This window comes from Lagopus leucura, unplaced genomic scaffold (genome assembly GCF_019238085.1).
Source record: "Lagopus leucura isolate 7727_CA_CO unplaced genomic scaffold, USGS_WTPT01 Super-Scaffold_100159, whole genome shotgun sequence".
Taxonomy (NCBI): Eukaryota; Metazoa; Chordata; class Aves; order Galliformes; family Phasianidae; genus Lagopus; species Lagopus leucura.
In genome coordinates, this window is record NW_024962335.1 from 21,126,336 (window position 1) to 21,144,058 (window position 17,723).

Sequence of the window (17,723 nt, forward strand, 5' to 3'; positions counted from 1 at the left end):
ATTGCATCTCAGAACAAATATGATAAAAAGAAATTATGCAATCAGGTTGGGAGGAAGGCCCCCTTCAGAAGTTTTGGAGTGCCAGAAAAGTGCCATGGAAAATTAATAATTGGCTATTTAAAAGTGTTTGCAAGGGATAAAAACAGAAATCTACATAAAAATACAGGAAAGTTGTCAGAGGATCAACTTCAAATCACTAGTGATGTTTATAGAGCATAGGCAGATGAAGATGTATTAAAAAATCAGCTGTATCTTCTAGCCTCCAAAAAAAATTAATTCTGATGATGTCACAAAGATCTACAATAAACTGTTGGAGGCATAGAATGGTTTTGGTTGGAAGGAACATCAAAGATCATCTAGTTCCAAAATGAGTGTCAAAAAAACACTAATTATGTAAGTCTACATCTATTTCTTGCCTGTCAAACAGTAAAATGTTTGTTAGAACTTCAGCCAAGACAAGGTGAGTACCAGCTCTACAAGATGCCTAAGAACACATCTGAAAGTATCGTCAATAAGCCTATCCAAATGTTTTCCTAGACGTTTTTCATTGTTCCACTTCAAAACATGCTTAGATCTTTCTGTGAACTGAAAGTTCTCATCTTGTGAAGTGTTTGTATATTTGAAGCCTGCAGGTCTATATTTGAAGACTTGGACAACAAACCCAAGCCATCCTTCTGACAGTTTTTTGGAGCAAACCAAGCCAGAATGAAGTTATGGAGCCTTGCTGATGACTTGATGTAGGCGGAAATACTAAATTTTTCTGTTTGATATATTTGTATTTACTCAAAAACCAACCCCTATCTACACATATTGTTTAGATCTTCCTCTCTTACTTCCCTGCTCTTCTCATCTGTCATCAGATCTGTTCATGCCTCACTTGAGAGCTGATACACAAGAATACCACTTGAGAAAAGCCATTTAGGAAAGATCCATTTTGCTTTCTCCATATTGACCAGAGCTTTGCCTGTGCAATTTTAATCAAGTATGGCTACTAAGCACAAACCCAAAATGTGGAATCTTTTTAATGCTGTTGTGTTGCTGCTTCCCTTGGTAAAATGAGACAGGAAGGAATATTAGCAACAAATAGTAACTACCCTGTATGATTAGTAACAACTCAGTGTTGTATTGCCTTCAAGTCTTACTTTCTTGAAGAGATACGCACAATGGGTGAGACATGGCCCATTTTTAACCTACCCGACTCTGATGCTGACACCCTAATGCCACAGCGATTCCTCACATACAGTTCACAGCCAGAATCAGAGCAGACATCCTGACCTGTCACTGAAGTGAAAACCACGTATCTATTATGATGCCTTCAAGACACATTTGGCTGAAAGAGCCAAATGTCCACCAGCCAGAAAGAATGAGCACCAAAGACAAAAATTGGACTCATGTCTATTTCTACCTATCTGATGTGTTTTTAAAACAATCATGTCACAGCAGCAGACAAGCTCTTATTATGTATGAGCATCTGCACGTACACATCTAAAGCATTTGCCAGCAAAAGTGCATTTCTCTCAATCCTGTAGCTTAAAAGTGGATTTGACCATCACAATGAAAGGGTGATAACACTGTCTGACCTCTGCCTGACTCACTGCCCTCCTCCTGGATGCTGACTGTCACTAACTGCTGAGAATGACTAAAAATAACCAGCTTGTCTCATATACTATAATAAGGGCAAACGGAGAAAAAGAAGGGGCATATTTGAGCTTCTTGCTGTTCACCGTCCTGTCATCTTTCTCACATTGTTCCCCTCGAGAACCGAGTTTCTTGCAGAAGGCACAATTAGCACGCATAGTGAAAGCCAAGAACTTATTAACAATTTATACCAGTACCAAACTGGTGATGAGTTTGGGGGCTTAAGGCAGAAGAGGGATCTGAGCACAAGAACCTACTCCACAGAGGGCCACGCTGAAAGGTGGCGTCACGTTGCTGCATAGGACAGAGTGCCATTTTCTGTAATGTAAGCTGAGTGAATACAAAATAGAAGATGCCACCATACAGAACACGAACAATATAAACCACCACCCCTCTCCCCCCTATTTTTCAGGGTTTCATAGACTTTGCTTCTATGTGTTTTGTTTGTTTGTTTGGGGGTTTTGTTGCTCTTTTTTGGGGGGGGGGGTTGTTTTGCTTAGTATTGTTTTTGCCAAGGAAGTTATTACTAGTCATCAATTATCCAAATATCTGTATTAGGTACATCATGCTCAGCCTCACTCTACATCCAACAGATCATCCAGCTCCAGGGTAAGGTCAATATTAATATTAATGACATCTTAAGACATTTCCCTAGGAAAAGGTAAATAGCATTTTCCAAAATTACCTAGTAAGTCTCAGGAGAAAGTCTTAAAAATAAATCAGTATTGATTAAAGGACAAGAAAAAAATCACTGAAAATAAATATGGGTTTTGAACAATTAAGAGCAGATGTGGTAGCAGTGTGCCCCAGCTGGTAATTGCTGATCAAGTGTGATCAGCATGATGAGTTTCTCTCCAGATCTAAGTACTAACATCAGCTCCAAAAGAGACTGAAAACTACTTTTTGGATTTGCTTGGTGTATCTCATCTCTGAATCAACCACCCCAGTTCTGTGCTGCTTAATCATGTCAAAAGCTAGGGAGAAAGGAGGCTAGGAGAAAAGTGATACATCTGAATGCAGTGAAGGGGAGAAAGTCAACAGCAGGAGGTTAAGCCAGGCAGAGCTACAGTGCACATGGGGCTCCCAGGAGAAAAGAAATGTGACTGCACTGTTTGTGCACCGATAGCTGGGAATACATCATATTTACTGTGAGTATGACCCCAAGGAGTCCTTAAGGCATAAAACATTCAGCAATTGCCAGGCACTTAAGTTTTAACGCTGAAGGGCTGCTAAGAACAGTGTAAGTCTCTCAAAGAAGCTTTAACTTTTTTTCTCCTTTATGTAAGATTGGAAACTGCTCAGGATATTATCACTAAAGGGAATTAATTGGAGAAGGGACAACAAACTTATTTTCTTTCTTTGTTTAATATTCTTTATCACTTACTCAGACTTACGCTCATCTTACTCATGCACCCAAGGGGTGAAGACTTTCAGCAAAAATTTCTCCTTCTCCCGCTGAGTTTATCTCAAACAGAGCTTAAGCCACTGGCCTTGAGCTTCAGGAAGTTTGGCAACCGGAGTATTCTCCCTTAATCCCACGCAAATGAATGAAGTCACAAGGTACAGATCAGCACTGCTCCTGGGCTATTGCTCCTGAAGAGTCCAGATCACATTGCAAGGATTTTTAAAAACCGGCAACACAGCTAATCCGAACGCTGCCAAAATCTCTTACTCCACACCACTTGAACAGACAAAAGCCCAAGTTATTCATAACCAGAAAATTAATACTGGAAAGACTGATGCAGCATTAGCAGGTCTTACGAGAAACATCCAGAAACAAAAACAAGTCAGCAAAGTTACGTATTAAAAGTGAAACAAAACAAGAGGAGGCACAGAACTAACGCTTTCTTCGTTCAGAGCGCTGCTACTCTGAGATCCTGCCTTTGGCAGTGGCCACTCACATGAGCCTAAAACACAAGAAATAGGGACACTATATGATGATGCTTTTCCTGGCATCCCCTCCAGCATCACGGGGTTGAGGAAATTTCCCAGCTGGGCACTAGGGCTGGACATGCAGGTGTAGGAAGCACTGACAGTCCCATTCTCTGTAAAGACTGTCTGACTATTTTTTAAACACATTCACCTCTGGCCTCCACCGCTTTTTTCTGTGTGTTCTCACAGAACACCTTGTCCATGGGGGTACACAAAAGGCTTTCAGATGCTACCTCAGCACAAATAAGAGGTCATTATTTCACCAGACCTTATGTAAGAACAGTTCATTGCCAGGTCCCGACTTGATTAATCAGTGCCTAGAGATTACGGAGCACAGATGAAGGTACACACTCTTTCATTTTCTATTTGAAGCCTTGTAAAAGACCCTTTCTGAAGGAAACTGGGAATTAGAGTGTTTATAACAAGGCACTCTGTATTTATGCAACAGTCCCTTGGTAATGCTCTATTATCCTGCCTGGCCTTTTTTTGACCTCCCTACTGTCCATTGTTTGACTCTTTTATTCATAGAAGAGCTAAATGCCCAAACACTGCCAAAGAAAATAGTGTCATGCATGTGTCAGATCACAAGTTTGCATCCTAGGTCATTGTTCTGGGCTCATTAACAGGAAACACCAGCAACCAAATCTGATTTGGGTAGACTGCAGCTATATCTGGATGTGAAACCAGCAGAACAATGAGCTGAAGATCATCTTGATTAAAGAGCAACACAGCAAAATGTATTTAGCCTACACTGGTAAACTTCCTATTTTGTTGTACTTCTTGCTCATGAGGAGTACATGCTTGCAAACATGGCAAATTTATGAGCAATTATAGGACATTTCAGGAAATATGAAGGCAAATCTTACAAGGCCACCTTGGGTTTCACTTGCTGGAGCGAGTGGTTTCTTGGCCAACGTGTGAAACAGGAACCACAAGGAAGTGTTTAGTGATAACTAGGAAGTAGATGAAGTAGAATGGTAGATTCATAATTAAACATTTATCAATTGATAAGGGTACACTGGAGCAGTCAACACAGGCTACTCATACCTGGACAAGTCTTGCTGCCTACGTTTTGAGTTCTTTTGAGCTCAGTTTATCAGGGTATTTCTCTCACAGCACCAGAAGAGGTTTTGTAGGATTACAAATCACAGCTTGATTTATTTTCTGTCTCCAAGCTAAAGAAGGGCATTTTGTGTCTTTTCAGAAAGAAGTCCAGTAAAGTTCAGAGAACAGGGACAGTGATTGAAAAGTAATGAGTATCAGTATACAAGTCCACAAAACAATGCCCTCACAAAACTGCTTCACAAACTAGGTCAGAATTATTTTAAAAAAGCTTTGTTTGCAAACACCACTGAAGATGAAATCCACAGCTCTGCCCCATCCAGGCTGCCTCAAACATACCCTGCTGATTTTCTGCAGACTGTATCAGGAGGACAGTAATTCAGAGCAGGGGCAGGCTCACTCTCCACCACACTCAGCGAAAAGCCCCACGAGGCCCTGCAGCTCTCCTGTCTGGATAGAGTGCAGACGAACAAGTGCCTTCACAGGAAAAGCACTAACACCTGGCTGCCTGCATAGCATGGTTTTGTTGAGATTCAGGTGAAACTCCCATGCACAGTGGAATGTGATTTTTAGCAGCTCTACAACCAGGAATAAAGTTGCATGTGTTACAGAACATTACACTGTTATATAATAATTAGGATTAAGGTCTATAAAATCATAGAACCATTAAGATTGGAAGAGACCTCTAAGGTCATCTAGTCCAACCATCTGCTCACCCCCACCATGCCCACTAATGATGTCCCTCAGTGCCACATCCATGTAGTTCTTGAACACCTCCAAGGACAGTCACCACCCTGGGCAGCCTGTGCCAGTGCATCAGGGCTCTTTCTGAGAAGGAATTGTTCCTCATATCCAACCTGAACCTCCCCGGTGCAGTGTAAAGTTCTTATCTCTCATCCTATCTGAACAGAATTTCTGAAAGCTGAAGGAAACAACACATTTTGTTTTGTTTAGTCTCAAGAAGTTGAAAAGTTTGCTAAGACATTAGCATTTCCATCAATGGAGGGAGAAGAATTTATGAGGGTGGCTAGGCACCAGCAAGCTGGAAAATCTCCCTTCAGCAGACTTTTCCAAAAAAAACAAAAGAGAAAGCAAGGCACCTACCAGTTGGCAAAATAATAAATTTATATTCTGAGCCTAATTCAGAGCCAGTTCAACTGAAAAAAACTTCCTAAATCAAAGGAATGTAAATATAGATATAGTGACTATGCTAATACTATCCTAAATTACGACAAGATAAACAGTTCTGTTATCTCTCTGTCACTCCTGGCTGCTCTAACCTCTATAGCAACCTCCATAGCCTGCTCTCATATCACATTTCTGCAGCTTCTTTGCAAAAAGCAGTGTTTGCATGGAGGTGCATTAATATGAAGACGCCATTAATGATAGCTGCACTGAATACTTCACAACTGTTTCTTTTTTCTTCTCTAGAAATGAAACCATTGCTGCGAATACCTGCGTAGTGTTAGTAGTCGATAAATACATTCATAATGCAGGCTTCAGTCAATCAGTGAAAATGCCAAAAGAAACTCCTATGCTTCAGCAGGATAGCTCTGTGGAAGCAGCTGCTGGGAAGTACTGGGTCACACCAGGAGGAAGCCAGGTGAGCTCATGAAGGATGCTGCATGCATTGCGACTGTCAACGCTGCAGTGTCTTATATCTCTGCACAGTTCATGGCAGTGATTCCTCCCCTGGACTTGCTTGCCTTTTCCAGCTTTATTCAACAGAGAGCTGAAGAAAGTTACCTCATTTGCTACCTGCAGCTGCCTCCCTCCAACTTCACGAAGGAGAGACTGGGGTTCTGGTCTCTGCTTCAATTAATATTCAAGTATTTCTTATTAAACATTAATTGAAATAGAGACTAGAACTAGTTCCCTATTCCCAGCTGAGTGGGTGTAGCCCTTAGGCTACAGTCATTCATTACGAGCTGGCTCACTCTGACCCACAAAGTACTATCCCCTCAACAAAGTGGAACAGCTTCACCTAAAGGAATCTCACCCTAAAAATAGCCTGTCACTGACTGCTGAAGCAGTGGATCCATATTCCCTCAGTCAGAGAAGACATCTGAGTCCCAAACCTTGCAACAGTCAAAAAATCATCATTGAGCTGGAAGGGACATTTACAGGGCATCTCATCCAACCCCCTGCAGTGAACAGGGACACTCACAGGTAGATCAGGTTGCTCAGCGCCCCATCCAGCCTGAACTTGAGTACCTCCAGGGATGGGGCACCCACCACCTCTCTGGCAAGCTGCTTCAGCTTCTTGTAAACAGATTTTTTCTTACAACCAATCTAAATCTCCCCTTGTCCTGTTGTGAAACCAAAGCATAGGACATTACTGGCACTCTCTCTCCTTCAACTAGGTCAGCACTAAAGTACCCAGAGATGAGGTCAGATGGGGAAACATCTTGGGAGATCCTACAGCAAATTCTCAATATCCAGCAAAAGAGTAGTAGCAGACTTGAGTTCAAGCCAGAGGTGTTCCTGGACTTGACTCAAACATACCACTAGATGGACAGAAAATTCTACAGGTAGAAACAGAGGCATCTACTTACAGAAGGAGCCTCCAGGAAGAGTCCACTAAGGATCTGTTCTGGATGTAACTACATCCTGTATTAAGCAGGAAGCACTACGTGCACAACTCCTGTTATAGTCTAGCCCTTCAGCAACAAAAGAACACAAAATTGGTGAGGGTATTTACTAGACATGTGCTGACATAAAAAGTTTTTAGGCTTTATTTTGAATTGTCAAGAAAGAGAGAAAACCTTAAATTCTTCTGATTCTTCAAACTGAAGAAGTACCATTTTTAAAACAGAAATAGCCAGCTACCAATTTTTTGAAGTTGCATTTAATATAAAATATCACTTTTTCCATTTCTCACGTACATATTCTTCAGAATGCAGGTGTAGCCACGAGCATGAAACTGCATTTCTGAAATGGCTATAGCTAGCAGGGAGACTTCTTGTAATAATTCACCCAGAACAAGTGCTGACACTTCACATCATATACATATTCCCCTCAGAGTCCAAGCCATTACTCTCATGCCCTTACTGATTAGTAGGAAGTACAAGATCTTTGTACCACTGAAGAGAATAAAAATTTTGCTGTTGATTTCAAGGGCAGGGGGGCTACACAACTTAATCTTAGATTTTTTTTTTCACTTGGTTTCAGCATATAATCCCTCACCAATTTTTTTTTTTTCCTCCCTATCTACTTTCCACTGCTCTTATCCCTGGTTTTGCTCTCCAGAAGCCCAGATGTATGTAGCTGCCATGGCTCATTAACACTGCCACAACAAACGTCCCTGTTCATCCGTTATCTCCTGGATTGCAGGTACCCAGGTGCTGATTTCTTTCTGCAAGCCCAGCAGCTGCTACAGTGACATTTAGCAGCACAGACTATGGAGGTTTAACTCTCCACTTCCCCACCTATGTATATTTCTTCTCTTTTTCACTAGTCTTGTTTCATTCATGAATGCAAGAGTGCTGGGAGGAGCTGAGCAGCACCTCTTCAAGCCAGACTCTTCAAGCACAAAAACATTAACCTACTCACCTCACACGTATCCTAATCCTAGTCCATAAAACCTACAAAACTAACACTGTATTAGCATCTTTCATCTTCATTTTTTACAGCTTCCCCTGCTTCCCTTCATCACCTCATGCATTTTCTCCTCCAATTTCCACCAGTTTAGAGGCTGACATGCAGCTCCAAGGCACTCAGCCTCCTTACAGAGGAGGATCATGATTTCATTGCAAAAACTTTCTGCTCCAGACTCTGAGCTTCATCATTTGTGCTTGTGTGGCCACCTCTGACAGTAAGTTATCAGCTTCTCAGCAAAGTGATTTCATCCTTGCTATTCACCTATAGAGTCTGCTTATGGTTACCATAACGAAAGACTTCACAGTGGCAGAAATGGAAGAAACAGTCCGTCATCTCCTGACTGTAAGTAAACACAGTGTTTTTAAATAAGAAAAAGCAACCACTAGAAAATGATTAAAGATCATATTTTCAAAATATGTTTCTGCAAGTTTTTTCATTTGGCCTTCTGAACAAAGACAGGCACTGCATATGCTGCTGGAAAAGGTTAAATGGGTGAAAAACCCTACTGATCTCTTCACACAAAGAGGCCATCCACCTGCAGCACAAAAAATAGATGAAATCTAGTCTCAGACTGGCATTAGTTTTGAAATCAGGACATTTGCTGGTTCAGCTTATGACAGTGTTAAAAATCTCCAAATAGCATTCTGCTTATCATATCTAAAGTGGGGGAAAAGAATGAAAAAATAATCTACCTAGTTCCCAAGGCGCATATTTTATTTGCCTAGGAGATAATATTTCTATCCAAAACTCTTGGGACGGAGTTTTATTACATCATAAATGATGCTGCCAGTGTTTTGCTCTTCTGATCATTTCAACATGGATCTAAAAAGCCATCTGGGTACATAGATCCCTCGTTCATCCTCCACCTTCAGTGTGAAACAGATACTTCAGTTTTTCCAAAACATGTCTTTTTTCTAATGATGAGCACTGAAATCAGTTTCTTTGCTTTCTGAGAATGAGATGCAGAATCTCCAGAGACCTGAGGCTATTATAACAAGAGGGATCCAGGTCAAGCTGCCCTGCAGATAACACCTGTGACTATGCAGCACATACTTGCAAACATGCATGAATTTTTAAATTCTGGGGCTATGGAATTCCCAAGATTCCTAAAAGCTATCAGCATTCATGTGAGTGTATTGTAATGGCTCAGAAAATGCTCCCAGGCTTTTATATAACTATGAATTTCTGAGCAAATTCAGAAAGCCGAACATCTTCAAAAGAGAACTCCCAGGACAGACTAGAGATGGGAGAGGGCTGGGGGCATGGAGACGAAGACTGGATACAGTCAAGTAACTTAAATCCAGAATCTATCTTTCCATCACTCCGTAGAGCTGCTCACATAAAGACCATTTTTTTCTTTCCTATTTTGCTCTAACTAGATTGTCAAATGAACTTGCTAAAGAGACAAATTACTTTCTTACTGTAGCTATCATCCTGTGGCATCCTCTAATAATTGTGTTTACACCAAAATGCTCCAGACATTTAAATCAAGGTTTTTTAGTTGTTTTTTTTTCCCCCATCTTAATGCTGTCAAAACTTGAAGTAAGCTGTGCACTGCCTGTTAGCAGTACTCAGAACTAAGTGGACATATTTCAGAAGGGCACCTCCTTCCTGTGGCCACTTGGATGTTACTGACTTAGGATTTATATGATTGGACTGAGCTTGGTACAAGGATAACATCTCTGAACACACGGTGAAATACAAATGTAATTCAGTGTGATGAGATGCCTAACAGCCCATGGTAGTATCAATCACCTTCTATATATTACTATATTGAAATAATTAATCATCAACAGTGTCTGGTGTAAGCTCAGTAATGAAGACACTAATCCCATTTATGTTTAAATACTTTGATTGTAGTCCCACAAAATACAAAGTTCAGCACAGTAAAGGACTTTATACTTGTAGTCCAGTATCACAAATAAATGAATAGTTTATCAGACTGTTTTAAATTCAAGCAAATTATTGCCCTACACTTTAATTAACTACCAGGGCTTGTTTCTATTTTTCACTGGAACAGGAAATAACTGCAGCTGGTCTCACACTAAGGGTTGCTGTTATCTCCAAAGAGATGAGGACAATCAATATTCTAGGGAGGAGAAGTATTGAAACTGCCTTCTGAATAACTTACAGATCAATAATCATGTCAGAAAATGGGAGTTTTGCATTTGAAGGAACCGGAGGAGACCCCTGAGGAAGGAAACAAGTACAAACACATATCCTCTGACTTGGTTGTTTGTGACTGAAGCCAGCTTAAAAGGATTCTGATCTCCTCTGAGCTTTACCCAAGCATGGTAAGCATATAGCTGGCTACACATACAGATCTTGTAGGATATGATTTTAGGGTGAGTATAAACTTGATTTTCCTTCTTTTTTTTTTTGTTAACAACTGAGACAGCAATTATAATCACATATTTCACTTGAATATTGGAAATAAATACATGGTATTGATTACCATGTATTTATTTATTACTGAAATCCAACTTGTACTATGTGCAACTTGAGTACAACAATTAAATAAGAATGCTTCATCCTTTTGTGTACACTAATCTTTAAACCTACAGTAAAGGATCCAGTCCAAGGGGTTACTGTAAGTTAAGAGGATGCCACTCCACTCAACTATAGAAAACATGTAATCTTTGTTAAGTTCACATGGAGGAAGAGTCCTCCAAAATGGCCCAAGAAAAGTCTTTTATTGCAGCTGAATAGTGTGGAGCCCCCGTATCCAAGTATTCACAAGGAAACAGGGAAGATGTGGGGCTACTACCAAGTGCTGCCTTCCCCCAAGCACATTGCTGCTCGGCATAGAGAACTGAAACTGGAGAGGTACGCAACAGAACAATCTAGACTTAAATGAGTGGATGGATGGATGCGAAAGCTGATGAATAAAAGAAAAGTGTGCAGCGTTGCCTATTTTCTGAATGTGAGCATGCATGCATTTTGATTTTTAAGAACACTGCTGAAAGCTTTATCTAATGCAAGCAATTCCAAAAAATACCCATGTAACAATACAGGTGGTGAGGAAAAAAAAAAAAAGGAATTGTATGAATATCAGAAGGTGTTTTTTTTTTTTTAAGAAAAAGCTACATAAATTGCACTTTCATGTAGGCACTATAAAATACAAACCAAATGCTGAGCACTTAGAAAATTATAGCTGCCTGAAGTGGGTATTGTTGTTTAAAAATCATAATAAGAGTTCCTTTTTTTCCCTTTCTATGCCACAGCTCTCTCAAGCTGGCGGGCCTGCAGGAGGATCACATGCTGGTAGGAAAGTGAATATTTTCATGTTATGTAGCATTTTCATGATTCAGTAACCATCATTGCAAGAAACTCCAAGAAAATCACTCCCTTGCTGCTTCCACACACCCATTTACCTCTTTCAAGTCTTGGACAATAGCAGTGAGTCTCTCATTCTCTGCCTGAACATTGGTGACCACCGCCTTGCTCTGCTTCAGCTCGTTCTGCATCTCCAAAATCTTCCCCAGGTAATAAGCTTCTTTTGATGCAGATTCCTGGAGTAGAGTCTCTTCTCGTGTTTCCCCATCTTCAGCTACTTTGCGGTGAATTGAGAAAGACTGTCCAAATGCCTACAAAAGGAAAACAGAGCACACTGTTAAACTACTGAAGCTCTAAAAAAGTTGTCAACAGTAATGAACACCTGCATAGCCAGAGGGAACGAAATAGATTGGTGAGTCCCAAACTCTGACCTAATAAATACTGCCCTCACAGTTTCTTAGCAGCTGAGGGCTACCATCTCATTTAGCTGAATGAAGCATCTTGAAGCAGTTCTCATTTGCAGTATGGATTTATGGCCCCTATCCAGGCAGCCTCCACTGAGATCAAGATGGTGTACAGCTAACTAGCTGTTAATTACTGCCCATTTTAACTGTTCTAAATGAGGCCAACTGGTATTCGTCAATTCCTTTCTTCTCTCACTCTGCAAAATAAATCATGTTTTGTTTTAAAGAGTCCAAACAACTTCAAGTCTTTCCAAATTTCTCAATCATTTTCCATCTTCTGTGTTCTTTTCTGAGAGTAGCTGACCTCATAATATGAATAAAAAGGCTTCCTATAACTTCATTAACCATATGGTCTAACTGGCAATTTCAGAAAATAAAACAAGGCATCTTCTATCCCGGATCTAGCCCAACACAGGAAAAAGGTCTCTCATCTATCTTAACTCAAAGAAAGTGTATTTGCATTGAAAGACTTTTTTTTTTTTCCAATGCAGGAGGTATTATGTCTCGTAAGTCACTCTATTATCTTTTCATTCAGAGGAAAATTCTCCCTGAAAATCTAACTTCTGCCCAGATCCAGTCAATCATAATGTTTAGTACATGTTTGCACCTGCTGTACCCAGGGCCTCCTTTGCCTTCCCATCATTAAGATCTGCTTGCCAATGGAAATCATTGTTTTCTTGTTATTTATAGCCTTCAGAACTAAGTTTTACTGGCACTGCAGCAGCCCCTTAGAAACTTCAAAGCAAAACTGTTCAAAAAAACTTTCCTGCTATTTAGTCTACTTGGAGATTCCTGTGAACTCAGCATTAAAGGATTCTAAAAATATTCAATAATGTATTAACCCAGCTGTCTTCTCCAAAGACTGCAAGTGACTGAAACAGCAAGCATCAGCAATTTGCTGAATAGGATTTTCCCAATAACAAGAAATTGAATTTAATGAGACTCTTAAACACTGATTCAGTCACCCTGTCTGTAAACATAGGATGGCTTTCAGGAACACTGCTAATAAATTTTATCTTACAAAACATGATTATATTCAATGGCTCACTGTTATTAATTTGAGACCTAAGCAAAAAGTTGCAGTATAATAGATACCCTATGGGACAAATGCAAAGGACATGCATTCAAAGGAAAAACCAAAGCACAGAACAGCAAGTAAGATTGCCAGGGCTGGAGAAGCTCACAAAGAAATGGGAGTTGGAGCTCCTTCTACCAGTGGGCTATGGTTAAAAAAAAAAAAATGGATAAAAACCAGCAGACATCACTGATGACCTTTCAGGCACATACTACATTTTCCTCAAATTTAGTGAGGGAGTACATTAGCATCCATAATGTCTAAGAATGGAAAAGAATACGGGTATTGGGGAAGGTGGCTGGATGTCTAGTTCTCAGAAATTCTACTTGTCTTTATTTTGGGCCATGTTCCATTTTGATTTGAAAAAATAAATAAAATCTTCTGCTCCATTTACTAAACAGCTCGGGGCACCAACAGAACTTAGGACAGCAAAAGATTTAGTTAGACAACTATTTAACCACATTCTATACATGAAAATCAAAACATTTCTTTGGCATATGGTGTAGTAGTACTATGGACGCTTTCCTATTAGCATATAGAGCCTCAGAGAAATGGAAACACCAGTAATTAACCAGGCATTGTTCTCCAATTCTCTTTTCCTGTAATCTTAAGAATAAACCTGTATTCCTAGAAGAAGGATAGAACAAATGACTGCCAAAAACACACGAGCTTCCCAGCAGATTAGCAAATACACAGTATTCCATTTGCACAGTATCAGAACTTTCTATTTGTTCTTTTAGTTATGGTAAATCATTTGATTTGATCAACTGTTCTGCAAAAAGTCTAAAAAGCAAGTATGAATCGAACTGACTCTGTTTTGTACTTCTGTGATGAACTTCAATGCTACAACACACTGTGTGCTATGCATTTGCTCTTACAAAGTACATTCTCACCCCACACCCTGAATCTTTGCCTCTGACAGACATGAACCTTACATAAAGAAGAAAGTGCAGTTGTAATACCGACACAGTGCATAAAAACATCGCTGAATTCTCAACATTTTAAATGCAATTTACATTAGTTTAAGAGAAAACTACTGTGTACGTAATGCTTTAAAAAATCAAAGATTTTTCCTCTGAAACTCATATGGAACATTACTGTATATTATATTATCCAGTTTATTTATAAAATTGCTGTCAATATGTTAAAAGTTTGAGGATGAAAAGGAAGAAAGCACAGTTCTTTTTACATATCAATGGAAATTATGCAAATCCATGCAGCATGGAGAATAACGCAAGGTGTCTTTTAATTCAAATGCTGCTTCTGTTCTTCATGGTCTGTATACAATGACAAAAAGTTTAAACTTTCCCGCATATCCATTTGTATACATCCACAAGATTCCTTCCTTTTAAGTTAAGCAAAAAACAATAGGGTTTTTTTGCACAGTTGCATATTTTTTTGCATTTTTCAGCTAGTAGCCAGACATTTACTCTACTTTGATTTTTATATTTAAGTAATTTGTTTAATATGCTTACTAATTTATAAAACTTTATGGCCTTATTATGATACAGATATTTCTATTTACTGTGCATACTGACTTCACTGAAACCATCACAGAATATCCCAAGTTGGAAGGGACCCATAAGGATCATCAAGTCCAACTCCTCATCTGGTGGAATCCCTGCATCTTCACAGTGTGAAAAGTTAGCCACCTTAATAACTTTCCAGGTCAACAGCTTTCTAACAGAAACAACTGCCTTCCAAAGAGGACCAGTTACCAGACATGGATGTGACAGCACACCTCACACATGAGCAGCCATAGAATGATTCACGTTGGAAAAGACCACAAAGATCATCAAGTCCGACCACAACCTAACCATAATACCCTAACAGCCCTCCATGTCCCTGAGCACTACATCCAAATGGTTTTAAACACATCCAGGGATGGTGACTCAACCAGCTCCCTGGGGAGCCTATCCCAGGGCTTAACAACCTTTTCTGTAAAGAAATGTTTCCTGATATCCAACATAAACTTACCCTGGTGCAACTTGAGGCCGTTTCCTCTCGTCCTGTCACCTGTCACCAGTGAGAAGAGACCAACCCCGCTCTCTCTGTAAGCACCTCTCAGATACTGGAAGAGACTAAGGTCTCCCTTCAGCCTCCTTTTCCCCACACTAAATAGCGCCAATTCCTTCAGTCTCTCCTCATAGGGCATATCTCCAAGGCCTTCACAAGCCTTGCTGCCCTTCTTTGGACCTGCTCCAGCACCTCCATGTCCTTTCTGTACTGAGGTGCCCAAAACCGAGCACAGTATTCAAGGTGAGACCTCACCAATGCCAAGTTCAGGGACAGGATTACTTCCCTAGTCCAGCTCACCACACCATTTCTGATACAAGCCAGGATGCTTGGTCTTCTTGGCCACTTGGGCACACTGCTGGCTCATATTCAGCCGACTGTCCATCAGTACACCAAGGTCCCTTTTCATCAGGCAGCTTTCCAGGCATTCCTCCCCAAGCCTGTAGAGTTGCCTGGGGTTGTGGTGACCAAAATGCAGGACCTGACACTTGGCCTTATTGAAACTCATACAGTTTACTTTGGCCCATCGACCCAGTCTATCCAGGTCCCTCTGTAGTGCCTTTCTGCTCTCAGGCAGATCAACACTCCCTCCCATCTTGGTGTCATCTGCAAACTTCCTGAGGGTGCACTCAATGCACTCAATCCCGTCATCAAGATCATTAATAAAGATGTTAAATAGAAGTAGCCCCAGTACCGAGCCTTGGGTGACACTGCTCATGACTGGCCGCCAACTGGATTTAATTCCATTGGCCACAACTCTCTGGGCCCAGCCATCCAGCATGAATGTAGCCTTTAGAGCTGACACAGCCACGGCAGTCTCCCACCATCACTATCAATACCTGGGCAGGTGTGGTGCCCAGCTAATTCATTCGTGTTGTTTCTGGTTTTTTTTTGGACTGTAGTGCATGTCACAGATTAATTACTGTAGTAGTTGTTAGCACGGTGCTGTCTTGCTTGGTGTGACTCCTCATGAAAGCCACTTAGAAGCTACCACTAGTCCCTTGCTGGCTCTTAGTTTCATCAATCACAAGGCACATTTTTTGACAAAGCACATCATCGCCCGAATTTGAACTGTGACTGGTCAAGGCTGTATAGATCTATGCATAAAACCCTTCATGGCTTCCATTCCCTGGAGAACCTCTTCCCAGCACAGGCTCAACAACTGAAGTCAGCTACAAAGACTGAGGCACGCTTATTCTGACAAAGACTACCCTAACAGTCTGAATTTTATATCACACTACTCCCATCACAATTCTCAAGACTTTGCTTGAAAGGATGCCACTGACTGAGTTAGGAGATTCACTTATTTCAAGATCATCATAAAATTTGAGTTACAATATGCCATTAAACACTCCATTTTTACTCTTAGACCTGAAAGTTGTATTATGTAATTGTACTATGTGTATATGGAGAACTGAGACTTCTTAAAATTTGATCTTTGACAACTATGAAATGATGAGATTTAAGCAATGCTCAACATTTGAGCGCATTATAAAGGATAATGGCAGTGGATGTGCACAGGAAAGATGTCAGTCTGATTCACAGAGAAAGGCCTGAGGAAAAGGTCATCTGTGATTGAACTCAGGACAATTCTAGATGGAAATTCCACTGACAGAAGCAAACTGGCATGAAATAAATAAAATGGGCACAGATTTATAAAAGGGCAATAGAAAAATCCAACTGATCAAAACACCATAGAGAATATTTACATCAAGTATAAACAGCAATAAATAGCTAGTATATAGTCAGTGAGATGAAATGATCCCTGTGCAATGAAAATTACATGTGGAACTTCAAAAAAAAAAAAAAAAAAAAAAAGCAAGAGAGGAGAAGAGAAGCTACAAGTTTAATTTGGGTGTAGAAAGCAACACTTACATAGAAAATCAGCTAAAAACAGAAGTATATAATGAAGGATGCTATTTCTGAGTTTCACTTTTAATTTTACTAGCCATGTCCTGAGGCAAGAATTCTGTGTAGAAACTTAGCCTTCTGGTGTATGATGATTAGCAGGCAACAAAACATGACTTGACTGCTATCAGGATGAGCAGGCAGCCTACCTGTATGACTTTGACACTTAATGTAGTTTCCCTGATACATAATGCAGCAGCATTGAACTTGTTCAAATGATTACCTGTTTCAGCTGCTCACTTGCGGCAAAGTGAAATGCATTATGTTATTTCCACATCCCTAACACAAAAGCAAGGGGAAAGCAGGTTGGGAGGGCAGCATATTTTGAAAGCAAACTTCAGTCTGATAACACAGGTGGAAATCTTTGCTAGAGAAGCCTTCCTGGGGTTACTTTTGGGGACAGCTCTCACTTTGTGGCACCGCTCGAAAACCCACTTACTACTTAATAGTTCCTTAATCCACTGCAGTTCTGCATCTGTCTTTCAAAAAAAAAAATAATAATCTTTTAAGCTTAGTATATATCTTAGATCTTTCTTCACTATTCATTCACCCAAGCTCAAGATTGTGTACCATTTTTTTGCTAAGGAGCCATCAGTTGCAGAGAGAGGCCTATACTGAAATTCTCTCTATGCCAGGCTTAGCAGGACAAAGAGATGAAGCAGCTAAGCAGGCTCTTCAAAATCAGCTGGTATGCAACTCCATAAGATGCAGTGTGGTGGCAGATGCACTGATGCTCCATTTAGATGAATTCT

At 40.3% G+C, this 17,723-nt stretch overlaps 1 protein-coding gene across 6 annotated transcripts in view; it reads right to left on the reverse strand.

Moving 5' to 3' along the window:
- BICD1 (BICD cargo adaptor 1) overlaps positions 1-17,723 on the reverse strand; it is a 169,527-nt gene that overhangs the window by 74,608 nt on the left and 77,196 nt on the right. For all 6 annotated transcript variants that reach the window (XM_042889740.1, XM_042889738.1, XM_042889739.1 and 3 more), the window contains exon 2: positions 11,607-11,819. In XM_042889740.1, the coding sequence (XP_042745674.1) occupies positions 11,607-11,819 (213 nt within the window). The remainder of the gene's footprint in view (positions 1-11,606; positions 11,820-17,723) is intronic.